Source organism: Myxocyprinus asiaticus, chromosome 10 (genome assembly GCF_019703515.2).
Source record: "Myxocyprinus asiaticus isolate MX2 ecotype Aquarium Trade chromosome 10, UBuf_Myxa_2, whole genome shotgun sequence".
NCBI lineage: Eukaryota > Metazoa > Chordata > Actinopteri > Cypriniformes > Catostomidae > Myxocyprinus > Myxocyprinus asiaticus.
In genome coordinates, this window is record NC_059353.1 from 17,820,776 (window position 1) to 17,840,025 (window position 19,250).

At 40.2% G+C, this 19,250-nt stretch overlaps 1 protein-coding gene across 6 annotated transcripts in view; it reads left to right on the forward strand.

Moving 5' to 3' along the window:
• The window catches only part of LOC127447177 (zinc finger protein 804A-like), a 93,308-nt gene that overhangs the window by 69,558 nt on the left and 4,500 nt on the right, over positions 1-19,250 (forward strand). For 2 of the 6 annotated variants that reach the window (XR_007898352.1, XR_007898353.1), the window contains exons 2-4: positions 11,969-12,274; positions 12,662-12,926; positions 13,026-13,494. Coding sequence is in view for 1 of the 6 variants with exons in the window: in XM_051708815.1 (XP_051564775.1) it covers positions 15,446-15,589; positions 19,072-19,202 (275 nt within the window). In the remaining 5 variants the exon portion in view is untranslated. Of the gene's footprint in view, positions 1-9,921; positions 12,275-12,661; positions 12,927-13,025; positions 13,495-15,445; positions 15,590-19,071; positions 19,203-19,250 lie in introns of those variants that run through there. The other 4 variants (XR_007898354.1, XR_007898351.1, XR_007898355.1 and 1 more) reach the window with 4 other exon arrangements.

Consider the following 19,250-nt stretch of genomic DNA (forward strand, 5'->3'; position numbering starts at 1 on the left):
TACATTCCATTACATAATACACATTGAACATGTATTACAGAATTATCATTATTATTATTATTATTATTATTATTATTAATTAGTGAATTCTGTCATCATTCACCATCATTTTGTTCCAAACCCGTATGATTTTCTTACTTCCATGCAACACAATAAGGAGATATAAGACAGAATATTTGTCTTGTACAGAATAACAGGGTAAACACAGGAACAAAGTAAACATCCACAATGGGAAAACACAGCAACAAAGGACGCCCAAGGAGGGCAGGAAGGAGAGACAGGGCCAAGATGGAGCCGGAGAACAAAGAGTCCAGAGCAGAACAAGCTGTGGTCAAAGGACCCAGGAGACCAGATCAGATCAGGCAGACGATCATGGGACCAAGGAAACCAGGGCAGGTCAGGCAGATGACCAGGGGACCAAGGAAACCAGGGCAGACCAGGCAGATGACCAGGGGACCAAGGAAACCAGGGCAGACCTAGAAGACGACCAGGGGACCAAGGAAACCAGGGCAGGTCAGGCAGATGACCAGGGGACCAAGGAAACCAGGGCAGACCAGGCAGATGACCAGGGGACCAAGGAAACCAGGGCAGAACAGGCAGACAACCAGGGGACCAAGGAAGCCAGGGAAGATCAGGTGGACGACCAGGGGACCAAGGAAACCAGGGCAGATCAGGCAGATGACAAGGGAACCAAGGAAACCGGAGCAGATCAGGCAGTCAGCAAGGAGACCAAGGAAGCCAGAGCAGATCAGGGTGGATGGCCAGGAGACCAGAGCAGATCAGGCAGACAGCCAGGAGACCCAGAAGACCAGAGCAGATCAGGCGGACGGCCAGGGGACCCAGGAGACCAGAGCAGATCAGCTGGACAGCAAGGAGACCAGGGAGACCACCTCAGGGTAGGGACTGGATCTGGAGGCCTGGTTGATGGCCACAGAGCTGAAACAGGGTCAGGAGGCCTGAGTGGGGACGACAGATTAGAGACTGGAGTCATGGAAGACTCTGAGGGTGGAGCCGTGGAAGGTGGAGCCATAGGAGGCTCGATGGGCAGAGACTTGGGAACAGAAGTCTTTCTCCTGGGATGGACGAGGCTGGCAACTCAGGCTCTGGGATGGTTGAGGCTGGCAACGCAGGCTCTGGGATGGATGAGGCTGGCAACACTGGCTCTGGGATGGACAAGGCTGGCAACGCTGGCTTTGGGACGGACAAGGCTGGCAACGCTGGCTCTGGGATGGACGAAGCTTCCAGCTCGTTGGCTGTGGCAGGCGTGGGCATTGACTCGTTGGCTGTGGGAGGTATTTGCGTTGGCTCGTTGGCCGTGGCAGGCGTGGGTGTCGGCTCATTGGCCGTGGCTGGCATGGGCGTCGGCTCGTTGGCCGTGGCTGGCATGGGCGTCGGCTCGTTGGCCGTGGAAGGTGTGGGCGTTGGCTCGTTGGTCGTGGCAGACGTGGGCGTTGGCTCGTTGGCCGTGGCAGGCGTGGGCGTTGGCCGTGGCAGGTGTGGGCTTTGGCTCGTTGGCCGTGGCAGGTGTGGGTACTGACAATTTGTGAGGACGGGTCTTCGTGGCCCTATGCACAGACATCAGTGGCGGATAATTCAACTTGGAAACCGGGGCCGTGAAGGGCTTCGAGACAGGGGATGCGGAAGGCTTGGAGCAAGGAGTCGCAGAAGGCTGGGCTGTGACATGGCGTGGAGCAGACGTGGCTGTGACTTGCTGTGGAGCAGACTTAGATGCGGCTGTGACTTGTTGTGGAGCAGACTCAGACGCGGCTGTGACATGGCGCAGAGCAGACTCAGACGTGGCTGTGACATGGTGCAGAGCAGACTCAGATGTGCCTGTGACATGGCATGGAGCGGACTCAGACGTGGTTGAGACATGACGTTGAACGGACTCAGATGTGGCTGAGACATGACATGGAGCAGACTCAAACGTGGCTGTGACAAGGCGTGGAGTGGACTCAGGCGTGGAAGACTCTGAAGCTGAGATCGGGATTGAGTTGGGAGGATCCTCTGAAACGAAGGTTTCTAATATCAGCCCCACATATTCCTCCCACGTGTAATCTCTGGTCGCCGGCAACTCCCTCCACTGGTGTGAAAAGAGTCCAATCTGATATATGGATTTCAGGGTGGTATCTGAAAAGTCTGTGTACCTGGCCAGGATGCGAAACAGGTGTGAATAATCTTTGATGGGTAAGTTCGCTCGGCTCAACTGAATGAAGGGAGCTGCTAGATCCATATCAGGAGGTCAGTTGTTCTGTTGCAGTGATGGAGGTAACGAGGGCAGGATCTAGGTGCGGCGAAACAGTATTTAATCAAATAAACAAAGTACAGAATAACGGGGTAAACACAGGAACAAAGTAAACATCCACAATGGGAAAACACAGGAACAAAGGAAACATTAACGATGGGAACTGGATTACACAGGAGGTCAAAACACATAACAACTGACAAGGACTAAGCAAACAACAGGGCATTAAATACACACTGACTAATGAGGGAATGGAACACAGGTGAGAACAACTGGGAACAGCTGGAAGTGATCAGAGCAGGGGATTGTGGGAAGTGTAGTCCGGGGGGAACAAATGACAGAGGCAAAACACAGGGCAGACAACAGTGAATCGTAACACTTGTCTTAATTTAACTACATCCTCTCCCAGTGTGCAGGGGGCTAGTGCTTATAGAGGCAAAATCATAATGCAAGTCACTTTGGTACAAAACCTCACATGAGACGCTTACAGATCCCAGATGTATTAAACTGAGAGGATAAGGCTGAATTGCTCATCTAACACCTACATCAGCCTTGTCCCAGTCAACGTATATTTCACTCAGGTCTACAGGGATTCCTCTCTCTCTGTAAGCTTTGAGTCTACAGTCTACACAGCCTCGAATTACAGCCCACTACTAGAAGCAAACATGATGATTGCAATGTGTTTGGAATCAAATGCATAATTTTTAAATGTGGAGAACTGATGTACAGGATTATAGGCTTTGGACATTTGTTCTTGATGAGTAAAATGAATACATCATGTGATGTGAAATAAACGCTTTAAGAGCTTTAATTTAGCATTAATGGATCAATGACTTTGCCCACAAATGTGTTTTCCAATTCTTCCTGTAACAAGGTTGCTCTGACACATGTGTTTAAAATTGTAGTGGAAATCCTCTTTGAAAATGAGCTCTGTCATCAAGCAGAACATGTTTCAGTGTTTGGCCTCTGACAAAAGGATATTTTTCTTCATTTTGTTTTCATTTTCATTTTATTTGTAATGTCCTTCAAATGAAAAAAAAAAAAAGGGGACAGACACACACATGCTCACATACACACGCACAAGTGAAATGAGCACACTGTATTTGTTTAATGCATTCACAGTACACTGATCTTGCAGCTGAATATGAATATGAATTGTATGCATAAGTGTCATATGCATTACTATACAGTGTGTGATATATCCCCTGAGCAATGTTTATTCTGAGGTACCAGAAATGCATGGTTCTGGTATGAAAGTGTTTCCCATGATAAAAGGCTGTTCGAAAACCCAGTGCTAAATGAAGCTCTGATGTACCCTCTTTGCCCTTATTAGAATAAATACAAGTTAGTCACAATATGCAAAGTTCAAGACTGAACTTCTTGTGATTTGCATAAGACTAAGGAAAGCTGGGGGCTTGGGTAGCTCAGCGAGTAAAGACACTGAATACCACACCTGGAGTCACGAGTTCGAATCCAGGGTGTGCTGAGTGAATCCAGCCAGGTCTCCTAAGCAACCAAATTGGCCTGGTTGCTAGGGAGGGTAGAGTCACATAGAGTAACCTCCTTGTGGTAGCTATAATGTGGTTCTCGCTCTCGGTGGGGCGCGTGGTGAGTTGTGCATGGATGCCGCAGAGAATAGTGTGAAGCCTCCACACGCGCTATGTCTCCGCGGTAACGCGCTCAACAAGCCACGTGATAAAATGCGCGGACTGATGGTCTCAGACGCAGAGGCAACTGAGGTTTGTCCTCCACCACCTGGATTGAGGCGAGTCACTATGTCACCACATGGACTTAGAGTGCATTGGGAATTAGGCATTCCAAATTGGGGAGAAAAGGGGAGGAAAAAAAAGACTAAGGAAAGCTTACCATCTTAATGTAAAATGCAATGCAAAAGTTCAATAAAACCCACAATAAAGTAAGCTTAGCTGTATTCTTAGTTATATTCTTAGCATATTTACACAGAGCCAAACCAACTCACTGCAAAGTGTGCAGTTATTGAGAATGCCTGCACCTTACATTGTTTTAAAGTGTGACCTGAACCCTGCTTTGTATTGTCTATAAAGTGCAGAATCTATAGTAGTGAGTCGTCTGTTTTTAGTTTTGGAGAGTGTATTTAGAAATCCTTCTTCAGTACAGTCAATGTTCCATCAGAAACAATATGCTCGAAGAGGAGTAAAATGAATCCTTTAAATACACTTGAGTGGGAGGAAACAAGCGGATCATGTCAAAATATATTTACTCTATAGTTTCGCTAGCCAGGAAGAGGGTTTTCATTGCTTGCTGTTGCTTGAACTGGAACTAGTGTACACAGAGTATATTTTAATTAAGGAGTGAAAGATGACAATATGTGATACTAATTCAAGTTTGATTATTAACACTGTGTAAGCAAACAGAACAATGTATTTGGACAGTATAATAATAATAATAATAATAATAATAATAATAATAATAATTCCTTACATTTATATAGTGCTTTTTAGGCACTCAAAGTGTTTTACATAGTAGTGGGAGACTCTATTTAACCACCACCAGGGTGGGGCATCCACTTGGATGATGCGACGGCAGCCATAATGCGCCAGAACATTCAACATACACCAGCTATTGGTGGAGAGGAGAGTACAGTGATGTTGCCAATTCAAAGGGGATTTTTAGGAAGCCTTGATGGATAGAAGCCAATGGGCAAATCTGGCCAGGACACCGAGATTACAGCCCTACTCTTTTCGAGAAGTGCCCTGGGATTTTTATTGACCACAGAGAGTCAGTACCTCAGTGTGACGTTGCATCTGAAAATTGGGAAACATTTAGCATGTGAATGTGGGTATGAAATATATGATATTGGTCTTGGTGAACTAGATCTGCTAATGCTGCTGCTGCTGCTGTTTCAGAGCAAATACGGAGTCTTGATACTGCTAGAAAATACAGATACATACAAGGTTAGCATGTGGACATGCTGCTGCTGCTGCTGCACGATTATACAAAATGCAAGACATGCTGCATCAAGCATGTATTACATGCTGCTGCACAAATAGACATAACAAACAAAACAGGGAGCTGCACAAAATGCATAACACACGAAATACAAACCCCTTATCTAAACTTAACCAATCAGTAGAGTGTGTAAACATGATAGGAAGCTGTTAAGTGTGACAGAAGCAAGTAATTGTCACGTATTATATGGAAACGATGTCCAGCAACATCATTGGCTGTAGTGAAAGTTGTAGGAATTAAAACGGGTGCAGTCGCACGAAATCATCAGGGCTCCAGACTGTGATTAAAATGGTTGCAAATGGGACCAAAAATAAATGATTGTGACAATCATTTAAAATTTAGTCACCATTGGTGACAGTTGGGATATGCTTTCATATGCAGTTTCATCAGATATCATCTTGTGAGTTATTGAATACACCTTTAGAGCGCCAGTGTGTCTCGCGCCGCATTTCACAATTTCTGTTGATGATATGAGCTCGCTGGCTGAATGCAACAACAAACACAGTGCGAGCCATGATGTACGATTTGTGAACAAATTACTCTTTTGAACTGGTTCTTTATAATGAATCACCCAACAAGAGCTTGTTTCAACTCAGGAGCTCAGGTTAGCTGTTTGAATTAGAGTAACTTTCTCAGCGAATCAGCTGTCAGTGAGTTTACAACTGGTAGCACAGACATTTCAAAATAGTAGTCCCATGTGTATTTTGGGCTTGTTTATAATTAAAAGTCCCATGTAATGTACCAAATATATATTTTTTCCTGATGATTATTGATTGGAATTGGAGTAGCACAATAAACTGCATCTGGGATTTCATTCAGTTTGCACTCTTGTAGTCTTAGATTCTGGGCCATCTAGTCACAGTAAAGAAAGGCTAAGTTTTTTTATTTTTTATTTCATATATATATATATATATATATATATATATATATATATATATATATATACGTACATTCTATCAAGTCTTTCTGCTTTCCTGATCTGGAATTTATCATGCTTCTGTGTCGACCATTCTGGCTACCGAGGGAATTCACAGCGGTCATTATCACAGCTGTGTACATCCCGCCACAAGCCGACACAGACCAGGCACTTGAGGAACTGTATGGGATTGTAATCAAACAGGAAACCGCACACACTGAGGCCGCATTCGTTGTGACCTGGGACTTTAACAAAGCCAATTTTAAAGCAATTGCACCAAAATACCACCAACACATCAGTTTTAACACACGAGGAGACTGGGTTTTGGACCATTGCTACTCTCCCTTCCGGGATGGTTACAAATCCCTCCCCCGCCCACCATTTGGCAAATCGGACCACTCTTCCATTCTGCTTCTGCCCGCTTACAGGCAGAAACTGAAAAAGGAAGCACCCACCCTCAGAACGATTCAGTGTTGGTCGGACCAATCAGAATATATACTACAAGACTGATTTGATCACGCGGACTGGGAGATGTTCCTGTCCGCCTCTGATGACGACATCAAGGTTTACGCTGATAGAGTAATGTGTTTCATCAGAAAGTGCATAGAGGATGTTGTTCCGTCCAAAACAATACGGATCTACCCGAACCAGAAACCTTGGATTAATAGCGATATTCACGCGGCACTTAATGCGTGGACCTCCGCTTTTAATTCCGGGAACGCGGAGGAGCATAAACAAGCCAGTTATGCCCTCCGAAAAACTATCAGAGCAGCAAAACGCCAGTACAGGAACAAGATTGAAGGACAGTTTAACACCACCAACTCTAGAAGCATGTGGCAGGGGATTAATATCATCACAGACTTTAAAGGGAAACTCTTTAAAACTCTGCCATGAACACCGCTGCCTCTTTCCTGGATGAGCTAAATACTTTTTATGCACGGTTCGAGGGAAATAACACAGCCCTCGCAGAGAGAGCTCTCGCGGCCAAAGCTACAGAGGTTAGTTCACTCTCTGTCTCTGTAGCGGATGTAACCCGATCCTTCCGACGGGTGAATATCCGTGAAGCCGTGGGTCCAGACGGCATTCCGGGCCGCGTCATCAGAGCGTGCGCGAACCAACTGGCTGGTGTTTTTAAGGACATTTTCAACCTTTCCCTCTCCTTGTCTGTAGTCCCCACATGCTTTAAAACGTCCACCATTGTGCCTGTACCAAAGCAATCCAAAATTACTTGCTTAAATGACTGGCGCCCTGTTGCTCTGACCCCCATCATCAGCAAATGCTTTGAGAGACTAATCAGAGATTACATCTGCTCTGTGCTGCCTCCATCACTGGACCCATTGCAGTTTGCTTACCGCAACAACCGCTCCACTGATGATGCCATTGAATCTACACTACACACTGCTCTCTCCCACCTGGAAAAAAGGAACACTTATGTGAGAATGCTGTTTGTAGACTACAGCTCAGCATTCAACACCACAGTGCCCTCCAAGCTTGATGAGAAACTCCGGACTCTGGGCTTAAACAGCTCGCTGTGCAGCTGGATCCCGGACTTCCTGTCAAGCAGATGCCAGGTGGTTAGAATGGGCAGTAACATCTCCTCATCACTAACCCTTAACACTGGAGCCCCGCAGGGCTGTGTTCTTAGCCCACTCCTATATTCCCTGTACACACATGACTGTGTGGCAACACATAGCTCCAATGCCATCATTAAGTTTGCTGATGATACAACGGTGGTAGGTCTGATCACTGACAATGATGAAACAGCCTACAAAGAGGAGGTGGTGTCAGGAGCACAACCTCTCCCTCAACGTCATTAAGACAAAGGAGTTTGTGGTGGACTTCAGGATCAGAGAAAGAGAACACAGCCCCATCACCATCAATGGAGCACCAGTGGAGAGAGTCAGCAGCTTCAAGTTCCTGGGTCTCCACTTCACTGAGGAACTCACATGGTCCATCCACACTGAGGCCATTGTGAAGAAAGCTCATCAGCACCTCTTCTTCCTGAGACGGCTGAAGAGTTTGGAATGAACTGCCACATCCTCACACGATTCTACACCAGCACTGTAAAGAGCATCCTGACTGGCTGCATCTCCACCTGGTATGGCAATAGCACCGCCCACAACCGCAAAGCCCTGCAAAGGGTGGTGCGAACTGCCAGACACATCATCGGAGGTGAGCTTCCCTCCCTCCAGGACATATATACCAGGCGGTGTGTGAAAAAAGCTTGGAGGATCATCAGAGACTCCAGCCACCCGAGCCATGGGCTGCTCTCACTGCTACCATCAGGCAGGCGGTAATGCAGCATCAGGACCCGCACCAGCTGACTTCATGACAGCTTCTTTCCCCAAGCAATCAGACTTTTGAACTCTTGATCTCTCACGATCAATATACATCAGCACTGCACTTTATTAATCTATTATCTCACACCGGACTGTCATAAATTATATTATCTCTTAACAACACACTGGCAACTGACTATCAACCGATAGCCTGAATGTCAGTACAGTACAATACAACCTACTGTACATTTTTTATATATATACTATATTTTTATTGTATAATGTGTATTCTATATTGTGTGTATTGTATAATGTACATTGTATGTTATTATTTGTATATTGTGTGTAATTATGTGTATATTAGATTTTAAACTGTGTTGTGTAAATTTGATGTTTATTGTAGATTGGTATATATCTCATCACTGTCACGACTGCTATGTTGTTCGGAACTGCACCCAAGAATTTCACACACTATTGCATGTGATTTGATTTGATTTGATTATGTAGATTCTGAAGGGCAGTACAAAATAAAATAAAAAAATATATTTTATCTCTAATATTTGTATAAATTCTGAAAGGGGTGTGAAAACTTATGACACAAAAGGGGAATGCAAATTTGTGCACTCAACTATACAGTATATATACTAAACACCCGATTAATGAGCCATCAGCTGTCTTTTCTTTGGCTTTCTATCTTGTTTTTGAACAACAATCTAAATCTAGCAGTTCTGTGATGTGGCAACTAAAACCAAAATGTTTCAGTTTAGGAGACAATGGCTCCTTCATAATTTTTTTAGTCTGGAGCCCTGATCATACGAATTAGCCAAATGTAGAAAAGTCGTACGAATCCTGACAATTTCACCGTGAGAGTGTGTTGGAATAAATGTCAAATTAAAATAATAAACGTGGTCAGACAAAGACCAGACTTATTTACACCAGTGGTCTGATTGAAGGTTCATGTGTTCATTTGAGGAATCTCTGATCTGCAGTATCTGAATTGCCTCTCAAATGAATACATTGAAAAGTCACAGTGTTTGCTTATTGCACATTGCTCATTTTCAGGTGATATTGCATATCATCTGTCAAGTCATGCATTAAAGTAAAAGTGTTTCGAAGTCATAAGATAGCATCGTGTGAGTAACAGAGTGAAAAAATATGTGTTTATGACCTGTTAACCTGCCGTTTTACTCGTAAATTGTGAGAAAGTGAATAAAACGTATTTTTGAAGCGACTAAGATGTTCACTAGAACAGACTGAAAATATGAATGAAATTCACAACAGCTGTGCCTGTGAGCAATATGCAAAGCTAATATTTTCTTGTTCCTCATAAATTATGCGAGAATATTAAAAAAATAAAATAAAATAAAAATAATCCTAGACAAAATTTAATTTTTGATTTTCTTTATTTGACTAGCTATTGTTCCAAGGCTTCTGGAAATGTGCATTAATTAATCAAAATGTTGTTTTTAAATATGTTTTTTTTTTTTCTCTAGATGGGATTTTTTGAAGGACCATCTTCAATTTCTCTATTTGCACCAAAATACGCTCTCTAACCCTTTGGCCTATCTTTCAGAAAGTGTCCCTATACTACACCACATAAAAACATCACTCAAGAGTCAAAACCCTTGTGTGGGATAAAAAAGTACAATAACAGTCTCTCTTATCACCACTCATGTATCCTCTTGTCATCAAATTTTGTCTTTGTTTCATTAAATTTCTGCAGCGAGAGGGCTCGTTAGTTCTCAACCTTGTGCTTGACCTTGTAAGACGAGACACATGATCTTCAGATTTTTGTGTTCTTTTGCTTAATTTTCAGTGAAAGGAAAAGCCATGTTAAGTTGTGTTCCAGATTTTGGAGATGCAGGGGATGCTGCAGAACTGTGCTATTTATATTACTGGAACACCCCCTGTGTGTCAACCCATCAAAGGATTTGTTTTAAATCAGACAGTAATCCACTGTATGCAAATACCCTTGCCTTTTGATCTTTAAATGGAATGCCAGATTGAAGACTGCTGCTACAAATATTAAACAAAAGACAAATGTTTAGTTTGCAAAATGTTTCTAAACACATTAGATATTCCTGCATTAGATTAGTTTTAAAGGCCCAACAAGGGGAACTTTTCACGCTGAATGACATGAAAACAGAGCAGAATGTGAAAAGAAGCAGTTATTACTTTAGTCATAACTACACCATTCTTCCCACAACTATAATAATTAACTACATTTTTATATTTTCTGAAGAAGGTGGTTGCTAGGGGATTGCTATGGTTTTCTGAGTGATTGTTAACTAACCCAAGTCAAAATTGCTATAGATCATAAGTCAGATCACTTAGAAAAGTAATAGCACACCTCTTCCGATCAATCTGCACGATTTGACTATCATTTGTCTGTAATATACACAGTACGAAACGAGTTATATGGTGAAATGCAATACTAAGTATTTTTATGTGCTAATATGAGCAACCATAAGAATGATGCTTGCCTTAGCACAAAAAATAATGCATTTTATTTGTTTTATTTTTATTTGTTTTTTATTACCCCCTGGCACTCAGCCTATGGTCCCATGCCCTTGAGAACAGCCTTTCTATTTTTAAATTTTGAGAGGAATAAAGAGAGGTATGGGGGATTTCTCAGCTTGACACAAAGTTGTTGTTAAGTGGCTGCTTTCCCCCATACTGTGATTAGATCTTTCTGCTCTGTAAATGAGTTCACAGCTTCACACCACATCAGAGTTTTTCCACATATTGGATCTGTTGTTTAATTTTGCTCCCAAACAACTTCAAGTACAAAAAGTTGCTGAAGTCAACTTGGATTGTTATTCTTGGGTTATTCTAGTTTTACAAGTTTGTAGAATATTATAATCATTTTTTATTGTTAGTTTTTGTTTCTGTTTTAATTTCAATTTGTCTTTTCAATTTAGTTTAGACTCTATGTCCGTTTTAGGTATTTTTATTTTTTAGTTAGTTTTTCAGTATATTTAGTTATTATTTTAGTGTTAGTTTAAGTATTTTAGGGCTTCCAAAGTTAATGCATGAACAGATATCATTTAAATATGTTTAATGTCGTTAAATGTCACAGGGCCATCTAGTGTTATCACAATCTAGTTGCATTTTAATGTGTATCAAAAACCACAATGAAAATTAAGTCATTTTTATCTATATCTACATAATTTTTTGTTTTTATGTTATGTTTAGATCCATTGTGTAGGTAGCTAATAAGTCCTACTAAACAAAAGTGTTTACCTCATAACTCTCATGGAAGAATTTTCCCTATTCACTCTTAGGAAAAAAAAGTATTTCGGGGGTTCTATATAGAACCTTAGGGTTCTTTACCCAGCTCCAAAGAACCCTTAATGCCAAAAAGGTTCTATTTACAAAGATTTAAAGAAAAAAGAACCCTTTGACATGTTTATCTTATACAGTCTATGGTATAGTCTATTCTTGACTCATAATTCAACAAATGATGCAAAACATTGTGTTTATCATAATCAGCAAACAACTTGAGTGTGTAGCTGGTTATTTTTTGTCCTATCTACATAGCGCAAAGGCACATTAAAGCCGCGTGCTCCAGACACGCAACTGGCGTGAGTGATCAAAACGCACGAGCATCCTATTTCAAATTTCAACGGTCACGGAAAGTCGGTTGAGCTGTAAGTTTAAGGGCGACATTACCATGGTAAATAAGAGAAATAAACTAATGTGTTGATTAATATTATGCTATTTTTATTTATTTTGACCTAACTCTTTGTTATTTATGACTTACACATTTATTTCAGCATGCACAAAGAATAAATGTCGACAAAACTGTTTCGTCCAGGCCTCGTCCAGGATATTCTCCGCCAGAAGGTAATTTCAAATTTGAATCACTAAAATCTCTGTTTTGGATTGACAAGTAATCCTGATACCAGGTCATGTTATTTCTTTCTTTCTTTCTTTCTTTTTTGCATCAATAAAACATGGGAAAAACTAAACAAGTTTCCAGGAGCACATCACAGCATTGAATTACTGCACTGATATAAAGAGATTAATGTAGCTTTATTCAGCTCTGTGTGAATATGTCAAATGTCCAAAGTCAGAGAGAGGAAGTGATGGAAATGTTTCAATTTCTCAACTTGTGAATATTTAGTGTTAGAAGTTTTACTGTCATGTATAGCCTACAAAAATATGATAATTATGTATTTTATATAGAAGATGTCATATTAATTTAACATGTTTTTTTTTTTGTTTTTTTAGCAAAGACCTTCAACTAACTCAACTAATGCATTTCTGAAGTTCTGACCATCAACATCATCAGAGTTATGACAAGTGGAAGTCAAAGGGACATTTGACTTCAGAACAATGGCATAAAAGGAATATATTTTTCTATTATTTCTCAATTGCATTGCATCATGGTTTTTTTACACTAAATAATGGTTAATTTCTGTTTGCAGTGGCTCTGGAGTGCAGCATTACCAGTTTGACCATCTTCATACAGATAAAACACAACAATTTTATGCATGTACGTTTTAAGACGTAATTTAGAGAGATGCCAATTTCTTTGTTTTTAATTACTCTGCATTCTGACAGCAGGTCTATTAAATATTTCACATACTTGCAGGGATCAGCACATCCATCCTCAACCTGATCTTTCATATGGTGTCAAGACCCCTCAGAGACTGCCAAACTGGACATCAAACTGATGACATGAAGATGGCTCAAGTGAAGTGAAGTTTAATTTGTTGTCTCTAAAAGACCTCACTCAGTTTGTCAGACCAGTGGCAACAAAATTATTTTGTATCTGCCCCAGTGCTAAAATAGTTTAACAGCTTTTCATAGGTTATTTGTTTTTATTTATTTTAATTAGTTTTTTGCTTGTTTAGTAATCTTACTTATGGTTATAATGTTAACTCACAGTTAATGTTAAATTATTTAATTTTATGATTTTTATATAAATAATATTACTACTAATGAGCTTGTAGCTTATTATTACAAACCTGTGGATTTATTAAGTCAATTCTCTTAACTATTGCATTATGAATTGTGTTAATTATTGCTTGTGTTATTGTAAATACAAATTATTAAAAATATTTTACTTAATGATACTTAAATGTCTTTTATATGGTTATTTCACTTTCTTAGTGATATAGTATATTAACTATTACATTTGCATATTTAATGTTCTTCTGGTATAAAAAAAAAAAAAAATGTAAAAACTGAACAAAAACCAAATGTTATGATTTTATATTGGGAACCCCTAAAAGGTTCTATATAGAACCTTCCAACTTGGCTCAAAGAACCATTTAGGGTTCTTTTGATAGAACCCATAAAAAGGGTTCTATATTGAAACTTTTAGGGGTTCCAAATATGAAGCGAGTGATAGAACCCTTTAGGGTTCTATATGGAACCTTTTCTTCTAAGAGTGTAAGACTTGACCATGTTCTGACATAATTTCAGTCTAACTTTTCAGTGATACTGAGCTAAGAAAATATGCATCACTTTTCATCACACATCAAGCTAATCAAGTGATACTGATTTCATTACCTGTAAGCTAGCCACTTATTAAGTACAATTATATGGCAATTGTTTCATGCTGTTACACAGTGTGAGTAAGTGAGAGGGATGTTATTATCTTTGCATATAATAGAAGTGTGTTTAGCAGCATCACAGTATTGTATTCTCACCTAAGATGAGTGAGAGACAGGCCATTTTCACAAGGCAACAGATCATTGGAATGAGCTGGGCTTCGCTGTCTCTCAGTGTACTGGATTTGATGCAGTTGTGAGAAGATTGGGATGTCAGCAATAACACCAGACATATGTTTGTGGACTTTGATTGATGATTATAAACATATATCATCTATTGGCCATCTCATCCAGGTTGACAGGTTTGATTGTTAACTTAATCACCCCTGACTGATTTACTAGTCTCCCTCTACGTGCTGTTCTTTACAGAGGTGTGCTGAAGAAGTGTTTGGGTGACAGCCTAACGTTTAACTCAACAAGGAGTTATACGGTAAACTGATCCCAATTAAAACAGAAGTGCCTTTCTCTGCCCTGCAGTCATTTGGATTTGAGATCTTTTGGGAATAGAGTTTTTGTGTCTTGCTTTGAAATCTGAGTTTCCATACATACCAAGCGATAAATAAATTAGATTAGAAATACAATCTGCCCATGGTGAAACTATTCCCATCTAAGTTTTGTTATAAATCAATATTTAATAAAGAGTTTTAAAGAAGCCAAAGAAAATGAGGGTGGCATCATGGGAGATGAGTTCAGTTTTATGAGCATCATCAAAGAAGAGCACCACAAATATTCTCCCTCAAAAATTATTAATACATATCAATATGATATAACACATACACACACACACACACACTATATATATATATATATATATATATATATATATATATATATTTGTGTAAGTGCCATGCCCATTTAAACATTGATTGACTGCAATTTCCCTATGCAATTTAAAAAAATAAGATAATTCATTTGCACAAGTATTTTAAATAAACAAGTTGAAAATTGTATTTATCTAAAATGCTGTAACAGAAATCAACCATTTACATGTCAAAACCAGTCCAATCGAGTCGTACCTAACCTACCTCTGGCACCAAGTAAGCCAGGATCACCACAGGTGCCCCCTCAGAAAATATAAGTGCATAAAGCACATTTATTTAGTTAACCATATCAAGTAAATAAATAACAGGAAAGAGTCTGCCTGTATTAATATAAAATTTACTATTCTCAACTATAGCTAAACGCTCACAGCAGAGAATTTGCAAGGACATTTGAATGTAATGGGTAAAATGGATTTTGCCAAACCGATTTATTTATATATTTGTTATATATAAACTGTTCAGTCACGACAAAAGCCAAGGAATGCTAAAACATTTAATTTATTACAGCTCAAGTACATAAAGTAGGACATTGCATGTCAACACAGTGTGTCACACAAAATTATGATTTTATAAGTGTTTTTAAACTAGTTGGAAGCAATTATTCTGATGGATTATGATGTTTATTTTTGCTTCAGGACTATGCTGAGAATGAGAAAACTTTGGACAAAGCCCTGGAGGACCTCAAGGCCAACTTCTACTGTCAGCTGTGTGACAAGCAGTACTACAAGCATCAAGAGTTTGACAACCATATCAACTCGTATGACCATGCTCACAAGCAGGTAATGGTCCTGTTGTGTGCCCCTTGAGACATCCACTGAAAGCAAAGCATAGGAATAAATGAGTGTTTTGGAAAATGACAACAAATAGATTTTGTAGCACGTCTGTACAGCGCAAGACAAATGGATTTCCCCTTGACTCAGAGCCAGTGGAGTGCTAGTGGTCTTATGGAGTTTTAATTTAAGGGCCATAGATCACAAGCAGACAGGATGATTAGAAGTCATAGTGTTTTGTTGTTGTTTGTTCCTGTTGTTTTCCCTATTTCATGAGACAAAGTTAAGCTGACCTATTCTTCAAGGGTTCGTTCACCCAAAAATTTATATTCTGCCATCATTTACTCAGTCTCATGTTTGCTAAACCTGTATGACTTTCTTTCTTCTTTGGCACACAAAAGGAGAAGGCAGAATTAACCTCAGTCACCATTCACACCTTTGTATGCAAAATAGGTGTAATAAAGGTAAATATTGACTGAGGCTGAAATTCTACCTAAAATCATCTTTTGTGCTCCATGGAAGAAAAAACATCATACGGGTTTGGAATATCATGAGCGTGAGTAAATGATGACAGAATTCAAATTTTTGGGTGAAATATTTATTTGAGAACCACAAATTGATTTCTGTAGTTTACATAAATATACAGTAATTCTTGAATAGGGTAAAGGTAAACAGATTTGGCTCATTGTCCATAGTGGAGGGCTCGAGACTCGACCCGAGCTCTGAACATCCCCCTGGAAATTTCTTGAGTTTAGTAATAAATAGAAGAATGTGGAGTTGGGGAGGCGGAGGGATGCTGAAAGAGTGAGGTAAGCAGCGGTTTATATATGCTTACTCTGGCGTTGTGCTTAGCCAGATTAAATAATCATGCTCCTCCCGAACTTTGTTTATAAAACTCCATTAAGTCATAAAGCCAACATTTATAAATGAGTGGCTGAAAACACTTTCAATTTATATGTTTAGCCTTTTGGTGAGAATATTTGATTTTGAGCACATTTAGTCTAGTCAGTATTGAAATCCGCTGAGCCATTTGAGTATTATACACACTGTGATATGAAACTATGGCAAGTGAACAAAAGTGCTAGAGAAAACCTTAGAGAGCAACAAGAACCTGTGTTTGGAGACATGGAAAGAAAGAAAAAGGAACATTTGTCAAAGTTATTCTGTGCCACACATAGGTGTCTTAACTTCAAGGCAGTTTCACACTCAGTATGTTGATTTAAGAACTGCCAGCGTCCAAAAATAGCACAGTAACCTTTAATAGCAAGTTAAAGCTTTAATTCCACCACTTGTCCTGGTGTTTGATATTGGCCCTGACCCCTGTGCTCTGACTCACTCAGAAACTAAATGCATGGAGTCTCTGGGGCCCGCTGTGCTGCCAATAACAGGGCTCACTGAACTATCGACTGAACACCATCTACGAACCCTCCACCCATGACCTTGCTATTGAACACCTCAACAGGAGCAAAATGAATGGATTATAAAGGAAGAGGCCACTGTCCCTCACTCACTTGATATGGGTGCTACACTGCTTGTTTGTGTCAGTCAGATGTGTTCATTGTATGGTTATGGGCCTTGCCTCAACTCCTCACAGTTTAAACTATTACAAAGCACAAGCAAATGCTACCATTCAGCTTCTCAACAAACGTGGGTTGATAGATGAGGAGCACAATTTCCCAGCCCCCCTCAGGAGCTGGCAGAGCATGTCTGCTGAGAATATAATGGAGTACGGGAGGCCTGAGGCCCCACAGGAAGCCCAGAGTTAGAGAAAAGCCCAGTGTTCCTGTCAGTGTCTGAATCATCAGTGCAAATGCTTCACTCTCTGACTGGTCTCAATATTGCTTTTAATTAAGAATAGAAATTATTGTGTTAAAACTTTCATTCATTTTCAAGCGGCCTGTCAGTCTCTTCTGCCCCCACTATACATGAAAGATTTTTACACGGTATCTGCAGTCACTGTGCAGCTCTCTCCTGTCAGTGCGGCATCCTACTATAAATGATGTAACCACATCCAGTCATGTGAAATACAGGCTACATTAGCGGCTCATTCCAGAGCTTTTCTCACCAAATATATTAACAATCAATGAATAACAGTTCCTCCAAGCAATGCACCTGAGAGTCAAATAAATATAGCTCACGCCAACTTGTTTGCTATTTTCTGCAAGGCTGGCTGACAATAAAACAGTATGACAGATCAGGACTGAATTTGCCCATGCTGTGCCAGCATAGAGGGACAAGATAGGATATAGGCCAGGTGTGCATTGAGACCCCTATCCTGATGGGATCAAACTAGTTACCCTGGTGTGCCCACTCCACACTGAGTGGCCCTATAACATGACAAAATTATATCTGATGTGACCGCCTTGCTTTTCCCTGACTATGAGACCCAGCCACTGTAAATGCAATCACTGAAGCCTTCTCAAATAGGAGAGGTTACAGCTCCACTGAACTGTGTATAACAGAGCAACCTGAGTGGAATGTTTAATGTTGGGGCAGATGACTCTTCTTGGCTGTCTGGAGAAACCATCACTAGGTTTACTCTCAGCTGTTACTATTAAGTTTTGAGGCTAATTTACATAGAAGGGAGACATGTTTGCCCTGAAAAGAATGACTAACTTAAAATAGATACTCGTGGAACATCACTATTTCAGCACTGATTGCGCCTGGTTAAACTGGATTGCAGCTGGTTAGTGAATAAGACGCAGGTATTTTGCAGTGAAATACAATGCACAAAAGAGGTGCAACTGTTTAGGGACATGGTCATATAGACTGTCTTGCTTTAAAGATGCTTTTCTAAAAGAGGTTGTTCTCTGTCTTAAAGCTAAGCATGAAGTATTAATGGATAATTGAATGAAAGCTTTCAGGATTAATTGGATGTGATAACTGCTCTTGAGCTAGTTGTTGCTTGTAGACGTCTGGTGCTTTCAAAAGGAATGTAGTCGTTAAACAATCATAAATATCATATTCTTGTGAATTATTAATGGAAGTAAATTTAGATTATTCAACTGACTTAATTTAAGTGTATGCTATATGTTCAGACGTAATCCCAATCAATACATTTCACTGCTTGAGATGCACTTATGGCCCTAGCATAAGATACTCACAGTGGTTTGCATCAATCTTGCATTCAAGGCACAAAACCTATCAGACCAGGAAACAAATGCAAATAAGCATCACTGAGTTTTATATAAAATAAATAGGACAATTTCATGGAGTTAAGCAACCTCATTTTCAGCTTCTTTTCATTTGCAGAGAAAATGGATTTGATGAAACATAACATTTGTGTGCAAACACCTTTATTACATTTTTTTTTTTTCCAGTGTATTCCTCAATGTCTGATACACAGAGATACCCAGTCTTCATAATGAATGATTGTTAAAGCAGGGGGAAAGGTTCATGCTCTTAAAGAGGATTATTATTCAAATAGGTTTTGTCACTCTGCTGTCGACAATCTGAGGTGAATGAATAAGAGGTTCTATGTCACCCTACAGAGGCTGAAGGAACTGAAGCAGAGAGAGTTTGCCCGCAACGTGGCCTCCAAATCCAGGAAGGATGAGAGGAAACAGGAGAGAGCTCTCAGACGCCTACATGAGCTTGCTGAACAGCGCAGAGAGGTGCAATGGTGGGTGAAGCTTTATTAAATTGCTATTTCCTTTTTTACATACTATGT